Source organism: Dermacentor silvarum, chromosome 9 (genome assembly GCF_013339745.2).
Source record: "Dermacentor silvarum isolate Dsil-2018 chromosome 9, BIME_Dsil_1.4, whole genome shotgun sequence".
In the NCBI taxonomy this organism is placed as follows: Eukaryota; Metazoa; Arthropoda; class Arachnida; order Ixodida; family Ixodidae; genus Dermacentor; species Dermacentor silvarum.
The window spans coordinates 160,108,158-160,127,035 of NC_051162.1; the positions used below are offsets into that span (position 1 = coordinate 160,108,158).

The following is an 18,878-nucleotide window of genomic DNA, read 5'->3' on the forward strand; positions in this document are numbered from 1 at the left end:
ACACTGTGTAGTGGAAGCCCCAACACATTTTTTCTGTTCCAGCTTTGAGAGCCCAAGCGTGCCATACGCCACAGCAGGAAATTGATATGCGGAACAGCCAACGTGCTCAAAGCGTGTAAACTGCACTTCGTAAAGCTGCACAAGCTACATTTCACGAGCACAGTCACTTAATCATACAACATCTGCTTGGGATGTGCTTTCTCGGGATGACTGTGAGCGTCATACTATAAGCCACGATGGCATATGAAAAGCATAGGTAGGTTGTATTCAGGGGCGATATTCTCGAGCGATCATTTCCGGTAGTGCATTATCCTCAAGATATTTCATGCATCTCTACATCGACGTGCGAAGTAGACGAACGAAAGCCTTCCTGACACAGTGCCAGAAACTGTCAGCAGGAATTGCATTCTGCATTTGTCCCGAAGGAGAACGCGATGTGGCAGCAAGCTATGCAGGAATGCAATGCTTCCAGAACAAAATGGGAGAAAGTTTACCACGGCGGGAGTCCGGTCTGTCTGGCCATAAGTTTACATGCACTTTCCACCAAGCCCACGAGTAGACCGGGCCGGGCTAGAGGGGCCCCGCCGTGCCGAGCCTCAGCTACTTGTCATCTTTTGCTACAGATGACAGCAGTTGTCCGATCGGTCGATGAGTCCAGTGTTTACAGTGTGCCAGGCAGCAGCCGGTGAAGTCGGATACATCATCCTGGAAACGCTAACATTTTACCCTTCATCCTGGAGTTGCTAACATTTTACCTGGTACTTTAACAGTGATCCGCAGCAGCGTGACAATCAGTTTTTGCCGCAGTGCAAGCACACAAGTGTGCGGCGAGCGAGCGCTCTGTTGTTTGTCCAAGGCGCAAACTTAACACGCTTGCATCAATGAACCCGAACTGTATATAGGCTCGCATGCTGCTGAAAATCATCTGAAACGGGGCTTTTTATGCGGTCCAGAATGTCATTGTAGTTGGCCTTAAAAACATTACGCAATAAGAAAATGACAATGCTCGTCTCAGGTCACTCGGGCCCCACCAGGTTGACGTGTTGGCCTCTTATTCCGAAACAATTTTCGCTGAGTGGGCACGTCAAAACTTCCCACTAAAATGCTCTGCCTGAAGAAGCCAGGTCAAACTTGAGGAGCACAAATTTAAGCTGGCCGAAACCACAAAAAGGACAATGCACCTCTCCAGCGCCACCAGCTCGCGTCGCCAGACGCGTGTCGATGTCTCGTGCTGCAATGCTTCACATAACGTAGATGTCAACTACAGTCGAGTCTGCCAGATTTTTAACACGAAAGTGTTTTATGCCGGGGTCCACCAAGACTTCACTGACGTATTTCCGTCACGGAAATACGTCACACGAACATACACGAACATAATACAAAGAAAGAAACCAGAAGAAAAAGTTCCACAAACATGCAAAATTTGGAAATCGAACCCACGACCTCTCGGTCCGCGACGATAGATCGCCGAGTGTTTAACCCATTGCGCCACAAACGCATTTGCAGAGAGCTACACAGACGCGCCTTATATATCTAACACTCCTCCGTGTACCCGCGCTCTTGCTCGGGGCGGTGCCGCCGCCTACGAGCAGAAAAGAGAAGTACTGCATTATGACACTAACGCGCACCGACAGTGAACGCTTCGGTGGTCTCAGCACTACGACGCCTCGATGCCAGCATTCGAAGGGACGCTGGCATCAAGAAGCACTACCAACGCGTTCTCGCAGAAGCACTACTAGGTGGCGTTCACCGTACTCAGCACAGCGGAGCGTGGCCTCCGCAATTAGCTCTGAAAATGTTTCTGAAGTTGATCGCGGAGGCTGCAATTACGACGCGCTGTACGCGCTGATTTGACTCGGTGACGATTCAGTTACGTGCTTTGTCTTGCGCGTTGTATTAGTGTGTCAGTTATGTGCTTCGTCTTTCGCGTTGTGCTAGCGTGTGCAGCGTAGTGCAGCTTCCATATGCACGACGGTTGCTCATGGTCATCGACGTTGGTAGTCGTGATGGAGGAGACGTGCCACCAGGCGTCAGCGTGGGTGCATCAACGCCTAAGGGCGCTTTAGCCACAAAACACCAATAGACATTATATATCAATGTGCAATAAACATTACACTACTTCTGTGAAGACACGTTTCACTTTCGTGTTCTATACCGATTCCTATATAAGAGGGATCAACCACATTTTTTTAGTCAGTTCTAGTCGTACATTCTCCTGGTTAGCAAGTTTTAGAATGCAGCTCTTAGGAGCCTGTTCCTGCGTTGATCGTCGGCGTCCCTTGGCGTGCCTCGGCGTCCCTCATAACAGAGCGCACAGTGAAGGATGTAAGAGCTAATGTGGAGCGCAGCAGGAGATGAAAGACGACGAGAGCGCGAGGAGGAAAGAAGCGGAGGACAGGCAGCGGAAGCATGAGGAGGAAAGTGGAGGAGGAGAGTATGGCAAAAAGGTCAGGAGGAAAATGAAGTGCCACGCAAGACACGCTAAAAGATGGCAACCAGGCATGTGGCGAGCGCTATGAAAACAAAGCGCTGGCGTGGGCGTCGGACCCACTGCGCATGCACTACTTCACCTGCGCCGCCGCCACTAGAGAATGCGCTCCGCGTGAGCCACGCGTTCACACTGTCTTTCTGAACAATGAGCGACGTAACCGGTAGAAATGGTTTGTCTGCCGGTGCTGCTAAACGAGCTGCCCGTGCAGAGGCTCTTTGCCGCCGCCCAGAGGACCCTGTCATCCAGAATGAATTTCTTTGCCGCAATATATCGCGAATTCAAAACACTAAACAGCTGCACTCAAAAGTCGCATTATGGAGTATCATAATCCTCTGTAAACTTTTTTTCCTGGTGTTCTCTTTCCTCAAACTTATGAACGAGGTTCTACTGTATTTACAATCCTCAAGTGCACACGGTAAAACATAACATGAGAACATAAATGCTATCAATTTCATCCCGGTGGCCATAGTAGACATCATACTACGTGAGAAGCTATGTAGTGGAGCAAGCTACATCACTCGGGGCACCAGTCTTTTTGTTCTAAACTGCGATCATTCACACTCACTGAAAAATCCTGAGTCAGCAAACAAAAAAATTACACATGTGCATCTCTGGTCGACACCATAAATCCCATAGTATGACATGAACTTTTTGACATTGGGAATACCTTGACATGAACATCGTTTTATATTAATGGTGAAAACAGCTGTTCCTCATTCCAAAACAATTTGAAATGTATTCGACTTTGCATTACATTCATTTTCAGCACTACAGTTAACAACCACTCTTTAGGACATGACTGATAACTCGGACGCCTTTACGGCACTGCCGTAAAATTGGATGCTGAAACCCTCCGCACCCACCTTTCAGCATCCAAAATTGGAAATTTTGGATGCTGAAACCCTCCGCCGTCCGATTTTTCGAAATTTTCGACGAGACCGCAAGTCTGAAACGGCATTAAGTGAAGTCACCACCACCGCCATTTTGATAATCTTGCAGCCTCGAACCAGCACTCACCCGCGCCGATCCGCCGGCAGCCAAAGTAGTAGTTCTGTGTTGTCATTAGGCTTAGTTACTTCGACGTTCGCTATCAGACTTCCTACTGTTCAGTGCCATGTTTTTCATTTAAAGGATTCAATGCTATCAGCAATGGCATCAAGTCTGTCATCGTCACCCTCACCGATGGCGTCAAAGCATGAAAAGCACGGTAAGGGTCTAAAGCAACGCATAATGGTGGTACCCAAAAGTCAGCTTTGCTGCAATTAGGCTATGTTACGCTGTCAAGGATGTGCAATGTATTGCAGTGAAGCATACCGAGAGTGCAAAAGGGCTACTGTCACATGAGATAAAATGTGCTATTTAATTATACATGTGCGCACCTGCCATCTCTTGTCACAGTAAGAGGACCGAGATGCCTAATAAGTGTACTGGCCAGCCTTTAAAGTGACTCCGGCCCTAGCTGTGGCAATTTGAGCCCTTGAGGGCAGTTAAACGCATGCAGCCATGGACCAATCATTTTACCTTTTGGCGCACATCCTGGCACAGGCAAGACACTGATTTGGAGGAGAAAAGCATTTTTGGTGCAGCGACAAACGTACCTCTATGCACGAGATGGTCTCAATTTTAACTGAAATAGTCAATAAATCTACCGGAGCCGGCGTTATGCACATGAATGAGGCATTTGAAATAAAAATTTGCGTCTTAGTTTCCATAATATGTAATTGAATGGCATACCCTGTGTGCATACTGCGCTAGAAAGCTGCTTCTACAATTTCAACTTGCAGCAAGCGTTTGCGCATTCACGGTGCTTCAAGTGGGCAATAGAAAAAAACGAAAGAAAAAAGGATTATAGAATGAGGGCAGGTAAAGAAGGTGACGCCCTCGGATGTGCACTACTAAACCTAAGTTACAGTCAAGACGGTTTTCTTTAAAGCTAACATGCAAAATCTCCCCTGCATAAGTGCGACTTGGATCACGTGAAAACTGTTTAAGTTACAACCGTGTCATCTGCTTTTCCGATTGTGCATGGTTGCAAGAAAACTTCCCCTAATATGCAAATTATTTGTCAGCAGTGCAGTGCGCGTATTAGGAGGTATTTATAAAGTGACACTGTAACAATGCTAAACAATGCACAAACGGATATCCATGAGGTCCGTGCCACATTAGTACGATGAGCACCCAAATGCAGCACAAACAGCATAAATACAGTCAACGTCAGATTTTTCTGGACTACCTAGGGGCCGCGCGAGAATGTCCGAAAATTCGGGCAGTGCGAAAAAATGATTGCATGCCTTTACCTGCCCCCAAGGGCTCAAATCGCCACAGGCACGTCTGAAATAGCTCTGAAGGCCTGACAGTACACTTATTAGGCATATCGGTGCTCGTACTGTGACAGGAGTTGGCGGGTGCATGCGTGTTTAATTAAGGAATACAGACAGTGTCTCGTGACAATTGCCCCTTCTTACTCATGGTATGCTTCACTGCAATACTTTGCCTATGCTTCACCGCGTAATACTGCTGTATTGAGGCGAAGCTGACTTTTTGGAACCGGCATTAGGCAACGCATCGTGCTTTCCGAGCTTCGAAGCCATTGACAAGGATCACAAAGGCGGAGTCAGTGCCATTGCTGACTGTGGCGAATTCTTTAAATGAAAAACATGGCACCGAACAGCAAGAAGCTTGGTAGTGAACGTCGAAGCAAGTAGGCCTAGCGTGGTCACGGTGGTAGCTACGGCTGCCAGCGGATTTGCGTGCGCAAGCGCCTGTTCAAGGCGGCGGGATATTCAAAATGGCGGCGGCGGTGGCTTCGATAAAGCTGTCTCGGACTTGCAGTCATGGCAAAAAGTTTAGATAATCGGACGGCAAAAGATTTTTGCGTCCAAAATTTCAGACGTTCTTTTACATTGACTCTATGGGGTACACACGCGGTGCCACGAAGGCGTCCGAATTATTGGCATGTCCGAAAAATCGGCCGTCCAGAAAACCGGTTGTTGACTGTAACTACACAGCAGCAGTATATTGCAACCTACGCTTAAGTGAAATGCAACAAAATAGCGAAAACTGGCGAAAACCGCGAATGGAATAAGGACAATATCGGCTATATCCTTCAACTATGGCCATTCCAGGTAGCGCACTTTAGGTTTTAGTTTCAGTTTTACCAGTCAGGTAGCATCAACGGAACGAGGCCTTCTTTCTTATGCTTTCTTTGGCACAGGCTCGCTGCAATTTTACGCTAAAATGTCGTTTTGGAACAGGATGGCGTAGAGGACTGCTTTTGGCGCAATTTGGCACAAATGGCACAGCTGTTCCACCCCTGCGCATGCATTTTTTTTGGACTGCCCAATTTTTCAAACATTTTAGCGGTCCCTAGAGAGTTTGAAAAATCGGACATTAACTGTATTGTACGTTAACTACCTACTGTGTATGCCTCTGTAAGCACTAACACATGCACAGATCTGTAGTTCTTTTAATGTAATGGTGTTGTGCAGGGCAGTCACTGGCCCTTTGCTTGTGATGTCAACACAAAACGCCCAGTGGGCTGATCCCAGAGGCAATGTAATCAAAGGCGTAGGTAGTAAGAGGCGTGTAATCAAAGGGGGGATCCTGCGCAATACATGTCCAATGGTTGCAATGTGATAGTGACGATAAGAATGAGAAAGTAAGTCACGTGGCATTCAATCACATGCTTTGTGCAATGAACTTCAGTTGTTAAAATGTTGTCTTACTGGTGGTCTACTGACAGTAGTGAATAATAACGAACATGGTGTTGACATATCTAGATGACACATCATAGGTAGACAGAAACAGTAGATCATGTTGTGATGTTGTGGTGACAGTGAAGAACAAGGCCATTGCCACAGCTGTCAGTCACGAATCTAACTCTCAATCAGGCAAACTTCTGCCCAGAAAAACTGGTGTGATCGATAGAAGCGAGCACAGTCGGTCATCCAAATTTCATCTACAGGTCTAGTGGATCGGCTACTTATACATAACTCATCGTACATTACAGTGTAATCACTTGTGCCAAAATGTACACCACTATTCGCATCGTGACCGCAATCAGAGTAAGCAGGATTCTTTCGCAATAAAATCAGCGACAACATTCAAGAAAGTTCCGATACATGTATCACTTTGTGCCTTGCGCCAAGTGATAACTTTTAACAGCGGCTAGCCATCGAAATACAATCACTGGAAAAAGATGAACAATGCACGCGTGTCAATAAGGTAGTGAGGAGCAGATAGGCGGGATCAGTAGATCAAGGCCCTAACACACAGGTAGGCAGCATATGTAGATCATAATGCTGCAAAACTAGCCATATGACCATGGGAGGAAAAGGAAGTTCATGCGTAGGTTAATGGATAATCATTGAATGAAATGACGCCGCAATGCTATCATATTACGGTCACGCAGGCGCAACACGAGAACCTGAGAGTTTTTAAAGTTGCACAAGCCAGTTGAACACAAACACAGAACTTACAGATTCACAGCAGAGGAAGCAGAAGCTGCAGAGAGGCAAAGGAAATGCGGGTGGAAAAGCATGACAAGTTGGGTAGTGCAGTGAAAAGGTAGTGCAGTGACATTTCACAGCACAAAAAGAAATGCATACAGGAAATGGACTGAAATCAATGCCTGGTTGTCCTCTAAGCTTCTTTCCTGCATTCACTTTTTTTTTTTTTTTGCACTACGAAATTCTAGTTTGGCGGAGTCACTCATGCATAGTGCTCACTTGTGATCGCAGAACTTGTTCGAGACATGCAGTGCAGGCACAAAATGATAGAGAAACACAGTGCAGTTAAAGCCAGCAACTATCAGGCTAACAAGATACCCTAGTTATGTAACTAAGGGAAGGAGGAAAATGGTTATCACTGTCGAAAAAATAGCCAAACTATATTTTCTCCAGAAATAGCTAAACTGCCAGTTGCTACGCTTGGTAAAAACCTAGAACAACAGTAAAATTTTGCGCTCAATAACCAACATCAGGATTTCCGCATGCATTTGGCGAAGTTAGTGGCAGATGGTTCATTCATACAGTGCATGGAAGCACAAGGCTCGTGTCCTTGTTCAAGAAAAAAAAATGGTAACCTGAGACACGAGTCTTTCACCAACTAGCTGTGATAGATATACAAATGCTGCCTAAGTGAGGGGAAGTGACAACAGGTTTACAATAGGCTGTCTGCTGTGCTTTGTACAAAATCTCATACTTTCGTCTCGCAATTTAAGAGCACCACAAAAAAATTTCCGTGTTTCTCCGATATCAAGTTCTAGGAATACAAAAGAAGCTTGATACCTCACTGTAACATTGTGCAAGATTTTAAAAGCTGTAACATCCTGCACATTGCCATAAAGCCATAGTCGGGGAAAACATTCACTCATAAACTGCACTATGCACTGCCGTGACAAAGTGGTGCCCCACTTTGACAGACGGAGCAAAAAATGCGATGACGACTCCACATGCGAAAAAATTGGCTGAGGTTTAACTCTTATAAACCTAGTTATCAGGAGCGAAAGGTCTGTTTGGCTTGGTTTTTTGGTTTTGCAAAGAGTATGCACACAGTGTTTCATTCATGCACACTTCCGCGCTTAAGTTGCGTTTACGGAGATCTGAACATTGCTGGATGTACAGTAAAACCTCGTTATAACGAATTTGAAGGGTGAGCCATAATTACTTCGTCATATCTATTATTTTGTTATATCTGTTATTGCATTTACTGCACGCTAAATCCCCGAGGAGATTTTGAGGGAAATTTAACTTACTTTGTTATATCCATAATTTCATTATACCCCCTTTTGTTATAACGAGGTTTGACCGTAGTCATTTGTGCAGGTTAGGCTACAGTAAAACCTCGATAATTCGAAGGTCGCCGGACCGCGAAAATTCTTCGAATTAAGCGGATTTTCGAATTAACCGAAATGAATAAAAAAAAAAGAAAACAAGCAAGAACTTGCCGCAAAAAGAAATCACCTTTATTTTCCATGTCAAAAAATTACTCAAAGTAATCACCGATGCGGGATTACTTGGCGCGCTGGTTCGCCGCCCCTAGTGCCATGCTCTCCAGCTGGCTCAAAAAACGTAGCATACAAATATCACCCGCACTGCACTCAACAAAGTTGCGGACGATGTTCACGGAATCGATAACTGCCGCGAAAGCGGGCGTGGTGGTGCTTGACTCCAAAAATTTGGACTTGCTGGATATTCCGGACTTCAAAAATGCGCCATCAGGGTTCCCATTGAGTTCATGCATTTTCGCACCCAATTTTTCGGACGAATTGAGACCCGAAAGTTCGATTTTGCGGACTAAATCGCTCTTTCCTAGCCGCGCTACCCAATCTTGGAGGCCGCCATGTTGGATTTTGCACTGGCTTGAATTCCAGTGACTCGCTGTATAGCCTCCAAGATTAGAACGCGCGCTATCAATAGAGAGCTCGCGCAATCCTCCAGTCTCGGAGGCCATGCCATCGTTGTAACCATTTATTGTGGGATTTTTTTTTTTTTTTTATTGCGACAGCAATTATATGGACACTTCAAGCGGATTTTCGCCGTCGGCGTCGCCACCCTGAGGATCCATACAAAGTCCAAGGGCGATAAAATCATCGCCGCGCGCCCGCCGTATGTGCGAGTGACAGCGCGCGGGGGACGCGCGCTTTCATGGAGAGCGAACGCACGGTCGTGCGAAAGGCCGTGGGGGGGGGGGGGGGGGGGAGGCGACTTCTACTTTTCTAACAACTGCGTACTTAGCGCCGGAGCGGTTTCTCGCGCGCAGCGTATCTTGAAAGCGATCTCCAGACGGCTCTGACCTTTCGTATGGGCTGTGCTCTCGCCGCTCGCAGCGATAGACCGCACGAACCTTCGCTCACTGTGGGCTGCGGCGGCCGCGCTCGCTCGTGCGCGCTGACACCACGCGTGTTATTTCAGTGAGTTTTTTGTTTTTTTCTCTCAAGTTTCGGTTGCTATTTTGAACGTGGCGTGTACACCGAGCAGGTGTCTCGGAGACCCATGTCTCAGTGATCGGCGCTACCTCCTGTACCTTCGCGAGAGCTAAGCGGTGCGAAGCTCGTTTCTTGGATCTCCATGGCGAACTCCGTTGGCGGAGATCGCCAACGCGGTGGCGTTCGTGTCGACTGTACACGGAGACGACGTCATTGCTGCGCAAATCCAAGCAAGTCGATCCTCTCCAAGCGTAGTATGAGGCAGGGCATTATTAAAGATTTTTTTTTAAAGCCGCACTAATGACTTTTTTTTTTTCGGCCGAACGAGTTTTCCGGACTATTTTTCAGTCCCCACGAGCTCGGAAAATCGGTTGGCGACTGTACGGAGCGCCCTAACCTAACCGCCGCACGTTGCTACTAGCCGGCAACTTCGAATTATCCGAATAGAGCCGCGCGGGCCATTCAAATTATCCGGTAGAATTTGCATTGAGAATGACGGGACCGCTCAAATTCTTCGAATTAACCGAAATTTCGAATTAACCGAGTTCGAATTATCGAGGTTTTACTGTATATGCACACATTCCTTCAGTTCTCTATTTCTCTCTTCCGGGTTGCAATTGATGGTGTGGGCTATACATGCACAAAAATAGCGTGCACTGACCGCCCTGACCATGCTGGAAATTGCGCAGTGAAGCTAACCTTGACAGGGGCTTCCCACTGTCCGAGAGTGGAGTGAAGGTGACCTCGAACAGCTCGTCCATCTGCATAATGCTGGTGACAAAGTAGCAGAACTTGAGCTGGAACACCGTCAGGGTGTGGCTCAGGATGGCATCGTAGTCAGCCTTGCCCGCGGCAATCAGGTTGAGTTGCTGCTCCACGGCTGCTCGCATTGTCGGCAGGATCAGATCTTGGTCAATCTGGAAAGGATGCGCATGACCCAAGAGACTTCAACATATCACGTATGAAATCAGCGGCAGAGCATAGGTCTCTGTACATTTAAGCCCAGTTAAAAAAAATTGTTTGATACATTAGAATCATATGAAGCCTGCAGACAATGAACACCAAGGAAAGCATAAGGTGAATTACTTCTTTTTCATTTAATTGAAATATAGAAATATTAAAGGGAAATGAAAGTGAACAGAAAACCGACAAGCCGCAAGTAGGATCCAAGTCCCTGTCCTTGCATTGTACCCTGTGCCATGTTCTCACCAATTTCGCTACTGCGGCGTCGTTCTCCCGTCCACCTCTTTGGGTACTTATGTATGTGTACTAGACAACCCTCGGAGTATTAGTCAATGTCACCATGAAGACGTTACGGCAAGCCATTTTGTCGCCCACTTTCATTTCCCTTTAGCTTATCATTTCTACACTTCAATTAAAAACGACACATAACTTCCCCTATGCTTTCCTTGGCTTCACCATATGTTGGCTTCATATGGTTGTGATTAACAAAAACCGGGCCCCTCAATTCTTCTCGTAAGTTAGGTTAATGACACACACCAGGAATGAACACACCTGTTAGTGCTTTGCTTCGAACTAGCATGTCAGAGGAGCAATGAAAGAAATGGCTTTTGAATGCACAAAGATACCAAAGTAAACAATGACATTTTATGCAGTTAATGAGGAAGCATTTCCCATAAAGTCATCTTCTACGTGATGCAACATTCAGTTCAGCATATGTGAAACTATTTTGTGTAAGTCAAAGCACAGTTGCGCTTGTAGCACAGATGCACTCACTCTGCGGAATCTATGGCTTATTATTGGCACAAACAAACCTTTTGGTATCCGTGCACAAGCACGATGCCCAAGTTGGTGGGTATGAGGCGCCGGCCCGAGCCGACAGTCACATAGTTCCTCTGGCAGATGTTGTTGATGTGAACCGGAATGGACGCATCGGTTCCAATGCCGTGCTTGTCCATCAACGAAATGAGCTCAGATTCGGTCAGATAATCCGGGGGGTTTGTCTTCAGCTCGGCCAACTTTGTCTGAATTATAAGAAAAATAGGGCAAAAGCACAAGAAGAAGCGGTTAGAGATAAATCATGAAACGCTTTCAAATATGACAGCATTTCTTTGCCAACTTCTCGAGCGTTTTCGGCAGGGTGTTGAAACAAAATGTTAATTGTTCTGGCTTTAGTTTCGTTCCACTAAAAAAAGTTCTGTCCCGGTTCTGCTCCGAAACAAAAAAAGAAATTATCCGTAACAATTCATAACAGTTTTGATTCACATGCAAAAACTTCCGAAGCAATGTAACGATAAAAACATAGTAGTATTAATTTTTCCCAATAAGAAATTCTGAGATCATGCTCATTGCCTTGAGTCAAGGCACTGAGCATGATCTCAGAAGCAGCACGTCATCAAGTGTACTCGCCGTAATTTGAGACCACTGTTCCTATAAAACGAACTTAAGGGGGGAGGCTACCCTGGAGACCGAACTTTTTTATTTTTTAAGATATCTGGATGAAACTTTCCGGGTATGTTCACAACACCAAACTAATAAGAACTGCAAAGTTTCATGAAGCTGTGTTGATTAGTTCCAGAGTTATTGAGGTCTAACTAGGTGGTTCATGTGTATGCCTGAGGAAGAGCCTGGAGAAATCCCAGGACATAGTAGGAAGCTGAAATTCACTGTGATGATCCCTTGATAGATATCCTAGGGGGCTACAAAGCCCTTTCTCTTAATTTCCTCTCCAAAAAATTTTAACACAACTGTGAATTTGATGGAAGCCAGTAATGACCACATTCATCAAAAATTAATGGCTTATTATAAATTAACTGCACCAGCTTTCAAAAAAAGAAGCTTGTTACCCCCTGGCAAAGTCATTCAGGAACAGAATAAAGAAGACGGCAGACAAATCTGAAGAGCGGTTCATGAGATATCGCCTTCCTCAGCACCACTACTAGCGAAAAAATCTATTCTGAGAAAACAGGCTTTGAAAGTTGAACACATGTGTTTTTATTAGAAAGCTCCTGCAGAGTAGCTTGAAGTGTCCTTGTGCACTCTTTTCCTGTTCCGCCTTGCTTCCATCGTCTCTTGGTGTCGTTTGGTGTTTTTTTTAAGGCGTTGAGCATCTTTTTCAAGTGCTCGCTGGATGGCTAGGTGTCCTGGCTGGAGTCCAACGAGACTGAAATCACTTAAGTCGCTTTGCAGCAGCCGGCATTGTAGCGCAGCACCGCGTCATGCAGTGCTGTTCCTATGGCAATCGAGGATGCGTGCTGATCTTTTGGCATCAAGGACCAGAGGACAGAGAGGACACTGTGCAGCCGAGCAAGCTGCTAAAAACATCCATCTGAACGAGAGAAAAATGTGCGCCCTCACTTGTAGGTGTAACTGCAGTTGTAAGAGCCGGCTCCATTAGTTCAAACTTCCTCCGAGTCGCTGGCATAGAGCCGAGTTCAGCGCGAACGGCATCACGACTTTCGCATTCGCGTCAATCTCTTATTCAGAAAACGCGTCCGCAGATGAATGGTCGACGATCCACTCATGCTCGATGGCACCGGTTCAGAACACGAGCTAGGTCCGGCGATCTCTGAAACACTCGGTGTGCTTGCCGTACCAGGCACACTCAATGAGTCGGATTCTCAACTGGCGACAGCCGACAGCACAGTTCCGTCGCTTCTACGTACAGTCGCCGACCGTTTATTCGGACTCGACGGGAACCGTGAAAAAATCCGAATAATCGAGAGTCCGAAAAAAAGGATTCGCCAGAAAAAAGTACCTTTATGGTCCCAGTGGACGGAAAAAATTGTCAATGTGCGACTGTACAGATGCACGCTTACACGCGATCAGGTCAGCTTTATTTCCTACAGTGTATGGCTATCGCTATAGACAGAGTCTTGTGTCGCGTCTCGTCGGCGCAGATGGCGCGGGAGGCGTTGGAGCCATTTCGCACTACGCGACGACTGGATGAGATCGAACAAGCAAATCAGGCCTAACACACTAAGCCATGGGTTCTCAAAGTGGGTTCTGCGGGTACGGGTTCCGCAGGCCCCTGCTCGGGGTTTAGCGAGCCACTGATAAATTTTCCCTGGTCCCGCTCTCGACAAGTGTCTAAAACGGCAAACACGAGGTGCGCTTGATCCAAAGAACCTCCATTACCCATGCCCGAGTGTCAAAAAGCACATCACAGTGCGTAACAGCAACGCGCGAACTGCGCAATAAATACGCAAGCAGCTTGTAGCCACCCAACCTCGCAGAACGGGCAGCGCGCCTAAGCTTTCGCACTTGAATCTCGGAGGCCGTAGCTTACCACCATGCGCCTTTCACGTATTTGTAGATAGGGTAGGTGCCGATAGCGTGCGCACTGACCTATACGTTGGAGGAAAAAAAAAAAAAAAACCCGCGGAGCACCGCAAATGCGCGCCGCAGAAGAGCAAGAACGGCATAGCGTCCAACCGAAACGAAGCGGCGCAGTCCGCATCGCCGTGGTCCTCAGCGGCAATCGTACGCGGCACGTGACTGACAGCAACGCCGAAGCGCTTCGTGCCTAATTGTGCCTTTAAAGCCTTTATTCTTGCGTTTATCGCCGCGAGTAACACCGCGTTGGCGGCTAGCCGCGTGCCTCTGTAAGTGCGTAGTCGCTATCTCTGATCGCGTCGATAACCACCGCTGTTTCGTCCGCAGCGGTTGCGGCAAATAGTAGTTTCGTTTTCACTCGATGCGTGCATCGGCTGCGTGCCTTCACAACTGCGTAGTCGCCTCCCATGGCAGCGTCGATAGCGACCGCAGTTTCGTCCGCACTTCTTGCAGCGAAAGGTAGTTTCGTTTTGACTGGTGCGTGCGTCAGCCGCCTGCCTTCTGAACCGCAAGGCCGCCGTCCATGATCGCGTCGATAGCGCCCGCGGTTTCGTCCGCAACGGTTGCGGCAAGCAGTAGTTTCGCTTTGACTCAGTGCAAAGCTGTCGAAGATAAAAAGCACCGGCTACATCGCGATGGACGGACAATTTGTTGGCGAGCAGCTGAGTGGCGAAAAATAATCGGGATGTGCGCCCGTTGTTGCAAAGCGCGTCTCAGATGAAAACGCGCGCCGCGAAGGATGTCGCGAAGCCTTCGCCGCTGCTAGCGCTAATCAGTCATGAGACGAAGAGAATTTCAGCTTCCGCACTGGTCTTGTGCTAAATAGAAACAAGATTTGACGATTCATTGAGTAAATAAAATCGTGTTGACGTAGTGAAGCATTTGTTTGTTTTCTTGATACCCTCGATAATTCGACATTCGGTTAATTCAGGGGGGGGGAGGAGCTTAGCAGGGTTCCCTGGGATGAACGTACTTGAGAACCCCTGCACTAAGCAAAAGAGCGAGACTTGAAAGGTAGCTGTTGACAAGGCCTAGGTCACGTAACAACTGACATCGCAAAGGCCGAGCACCGACTTTCAAGCACACTGGCTTGGCTTGGCCTGGCCTGCTGTTTGGCCGCGGTATACAGTCAATGGATACTGGACTGGCTAAATCCGAAACACGACAACCAATAGGTGCAGCTAAAAGTATAGCCTTCGAGATCGGCAAGTGACACTTGTAGGTGCTGCGTGGATTTAGACACCAGCAATCCAACCATAGCAAGCGCGCCTTTTCAGTGCTGGCAACCTAGCAAAATGTAAACATCGCGGCCAGCTTGTCGTGACTGTATCGTGGCGTTCGACGTCGCATCTGACCAGGCCGCCGGAGTCCGAAAAATCGAACGGCGCGCTGTAGAGCGTCCGAACTATCGGTCGTGGTTATACATTACTTCAATGGGACGAGTGGCGGTGCCGCGAAGGTGTCCGAATAAACAAGCATGTCCGAATTTTCAGCGTCCGAATAAACGGTCGGCGACTGTAGTCGGCACTGGCAGCAGAAGATCGGACGTTCGATGCTCGTTGGTTTGATTTCGGCATTTGCGTGTGTTTCGCGAGCCGCGGCGGCCTCAAAAATAGTGTTTTTCTTTTTTACTTTGCGGTTGAATTCGGTGCCGATAATTATACAACAGGTAGTTTATGAGACATACAACCCAAAAATATAGTTTTTCAAAAATCTACTTTCTCGCGATTTTTCGGTTTTCAAGGGCCGCGTCCCCCCTTAATTAAATGAACACAAACGAAGGATACAGCTTTAGTTATAAAGTGTTGTACCCGTAGAAAATGAAACTATAAGCACTTAGCATGCAAGCCCTAGGCTTTGCTACGATGCCGACCTGCTAGTGCACTGAGCGCCAGGCTTAGATTAGTGGAGCGCTCGACCGGCTATCGCTCGCACTATGCCTGCCTGAGATATGCACTTATGTAGACCCCTGAGATACGCGCTAATTATGATGTTGCCTGACGTCGGTTGCTTCGGATTGCTGACTTTCCCGAAAACAGAAAACCGATCAAAAATATTTCGGTTTCACTCCGAAACAAAATAATAAATAACGCTTCGGTTATGTTTTCGTTCCGGTCAAAAATATCGTCTTATTTCGTTTTTTGTTTTCGTTCCGTTCCGACACACTGGTTCTCGGGCTGAGATTCTGTAAAGGGTTTCGGCGCCCCCTGGCGATCAGTGCAGCAGGTGGTTTAGTCAACTGTGGCACACGCTACCCCATGTGCATTGGCTAAGCACAAATGACAAGACACTACGTGTTTGCCTAATGGAAATGAGAAGAGTAGCACCACTTTCGAGATATCCATCTTGAATGTGCTATGAAATGCATTTCATTCAAAATTAGCATTTTGACGCAGGTTGGCAGAGGTTGGAGACTCTTGATGGTTTGGTGCAAGATGGCAGAATTGGCACTGCACTCCCATCCCTGAATTGTGTATCAAGGCATGCCCACCAGCTCAATTTCATTTTGGTTTCTCGTGTCTTATCTTTTCTAACGTTTCTTTCCAGAACGTATGAACGAGGTTCTACTCGTATACTTTAACGAAAATCAGATACAGCAGAGGTATTCTCATTGGGGATGTGACTTCGTTATGTCAAGCTTAACTGTAGTTAGTCTCTATTTCCAGAAATTTAAGTAAATGTAGCCGCGTTTGCGTTCATTCTGTGCGTTACCTGTACAATGGGGACAGTGGTGCCGGCCCTCAACTGCGGCAGGGCCTCCTCGGGAGCAACCGCCTGCCACAACATGAACTTGGTAAAGCCCGGGTTGATGACACTTTTGCCCGTCAGGCTGAAGCGTTCCTCGCCAACCGTGAACGACGCTGTGGTCTGCAGGTACTTCATGTCCTCGCTCACCTGAAGTCAAAACAAGAGAGAACCAAATTGCAAATTTCGGTGTACAGTCGACTCTCATTAATTCAGCCCTTGCATGACCGCAAGATTAGGTCAAATTATCTGAAAGGTCGAAATAACAAACGGCAGCGAAATTAACAAGTTCCAAAAATTTTTTAAATGCTCAAAGTAGTTTGTAATGTTTTGTTTCTTGCTCTTGAAGCAGGACGTACTCAACCAGCATGTGGCGAAGAGTGCCCGACATGTTTCAGGGTGTCTAGCAAATTTCTTTTTCGAAATTCCCCGACTTTTCCAGGTTTTCCATTACTTTTGCAGTAAAAATTTGATGCCTAAAGAAAAACATAAGAAGGCAGTGACCAGTTCCTCAACACAATTTTTCTCACATCGTCCGAAAAATCGGGCAATCCAGAAGAAACAAAACTTGGGCGAAATGTCTCAGCTTACACTGGCAGCAGAGAAAATCTGAGTACAGTAGACTTCCAGTAATTTGACTCTGGTTAATTCAATTTTTTTGGTTAATTTGATCACAAGTGAAGGTCCTGGCCGGCGCCCATACATTTTTTATTGGCCAAAACATTTGTTCCTTCGATCCTAAAATTGGCTTTTGACGGATAATTCCAACTTAGCTTGTAAGCACGCATGCACCTGACTGCGCATCTGTCAAGTATCTGTCTAGCAGCAGCATCTGTCTTGGTGGCATTCAGGATACAGTAAATTCGTCAAACAGACCGCCAACTCCCGCTGAAAACTCTTATTTTCGACCCGTGTACCTGTGCCAGGCACCAAGACCACGAAACACGAGTTTCTTTTCAAAATTCTGAAACTTCTCTGGGCTAATGCGCTTAATATTATGTGGCTAGATTATCACATGCCATAGGAACAGATGGAATCCAGCGAGATTCAAGTGAAACCTCGAAGGGTATCCGAAATTTCGACCACTGTTATGGTCAGGCTCTACGGGGCGCGTAATCATACCGTGATAACATTCATATATTTGTACGACTGTAAACAAACACCACTCATCAAGCAGTAATATCATTGCAATTGTGAAAAAGGGCTTCAAAAAAAAGTCAGCAACCAGTAACCATAGCACTAACCGATAAGAACACGACTGTCGGCCCCAGACTGAATATTCCTAGTCAGGGTGTCTACCAAGCTGACATTTTCAGATTCCCTGAGTTTTCCAAGTTTTCCCTGAGTGATTTTGCTAAATTCCCTGAGTGAAACGGAACTTTCTTTTACATCAAGATGGGCTGACACCATGTTGCCTGATGGTTTCACTCTTTAGTAAGCATGTTAAAAAAAATGTCGCAGTTTCACCCGAAAGGCGAAGCATCAATTGCGAGAGCAAATTAGTAGTGAGCTATACGGAGTAAGGATAGTAGTTTTATCAGCTGTATAAACTTGGACATGCAGCAGCCCCAGCAATGCACCCGACTGTTGTCGACGCCGTCGGCGTTTTGCCCGCATTCACACCGAACGCACACGGCGTTGGTGACTGTTGCCTGTGCCTCTGGGGGCGGCTCGGAAGTTTTCGACGAGATCAGAACGGGACACTTGTCGAGCAGCGCCCGTCCGAAGTCTTTACCACCTTCTCGCCTCACCACATTTTTATATAAATACGCATTTGGTGCCGCAGCTAAATGTCGCCTCCCCTCCCTCCCTCCCTCCCTCCCTCTATTACCGCAACTTTCGTTCCCTTTCAATAAAATTACAGCTAATTTTTAGGGATGGGCGAATAGTGGATTTGAGGTTCGAAGTGAATTCAAATTTAAGCGAACAGTGATTTGGTCAAATAATTTCGAATTTCACGGGATTGAAAAAAAGAATGTCCGAATTATCAGGGTGTCCAGAAAACAATAAGCAAATGCATACTACGTCAGCACGATTTTATTAGTGTAATGGATGAGCAAATCCTTTCGCTATTTAGCACAAAGGCAGTGCGGAAGCTGCAATTCTCGTTATCTCGTGACTGATTGGCTCTCGCAGCGGCGATCGAGGCTTCGCGACTTCCTTCACAGCCCGGCCGCGGTGCGCGCCATCATTTTTGACACGCTTTGCACTACCGCGCGCACATCCCGATTATTTTTTCGCCAGTAAGCTGAACGCCAATGGATCACACGTCCATCGCGATGCAGCCGGTGCGCTTCATCCTTGACAGCTTTGCACCGAGTCAAACCGAAACAACTGTTTGTCGCAACCGCGGCCGCTATCGACGCGATTATAAACGGCAACTTTGCAGTGCTTAAGGGTACGGCCACGCTAGCAGCA

At 46.9% G+C, this 18,878-nt stretch overlaps 1 protein-coding gene across 2 annotated transcripts in view; it reads right to left on the minus strand.

The window, feature by feature from the left end:
• The window catches only part of LOC119464595 (DNA topoisomerase 3-beta-1), a 54,944-nt gene that overhangs the window by 7,348 nt on the left and 28,718 nt on the right, over positions 1 to 18,878 (minus strand). For both annotated transcript variants that reach the window (XM_037725623.2, XM_037725622.2), the window contains exons 10-12: positions 16,428 to 16,610; positions 11,195 to 11,404; positions 10,119 to 10,336 (exon numbers count right to left, since the gene is read on the minus strand). In XM_037725623.2, coding sequence (XP_037581551.1) covers positions 10,119 to 10,336; positions 11,195 to 11,404; positions 16,428 to 16,610 — 611 coding nt within the window. The remainder of the gene's footprint in view (positions 1 to 10,118; positions 10,337 to 11,194; positions 11,405 to 16,427; positions 16,611 to 18,878) is intronic.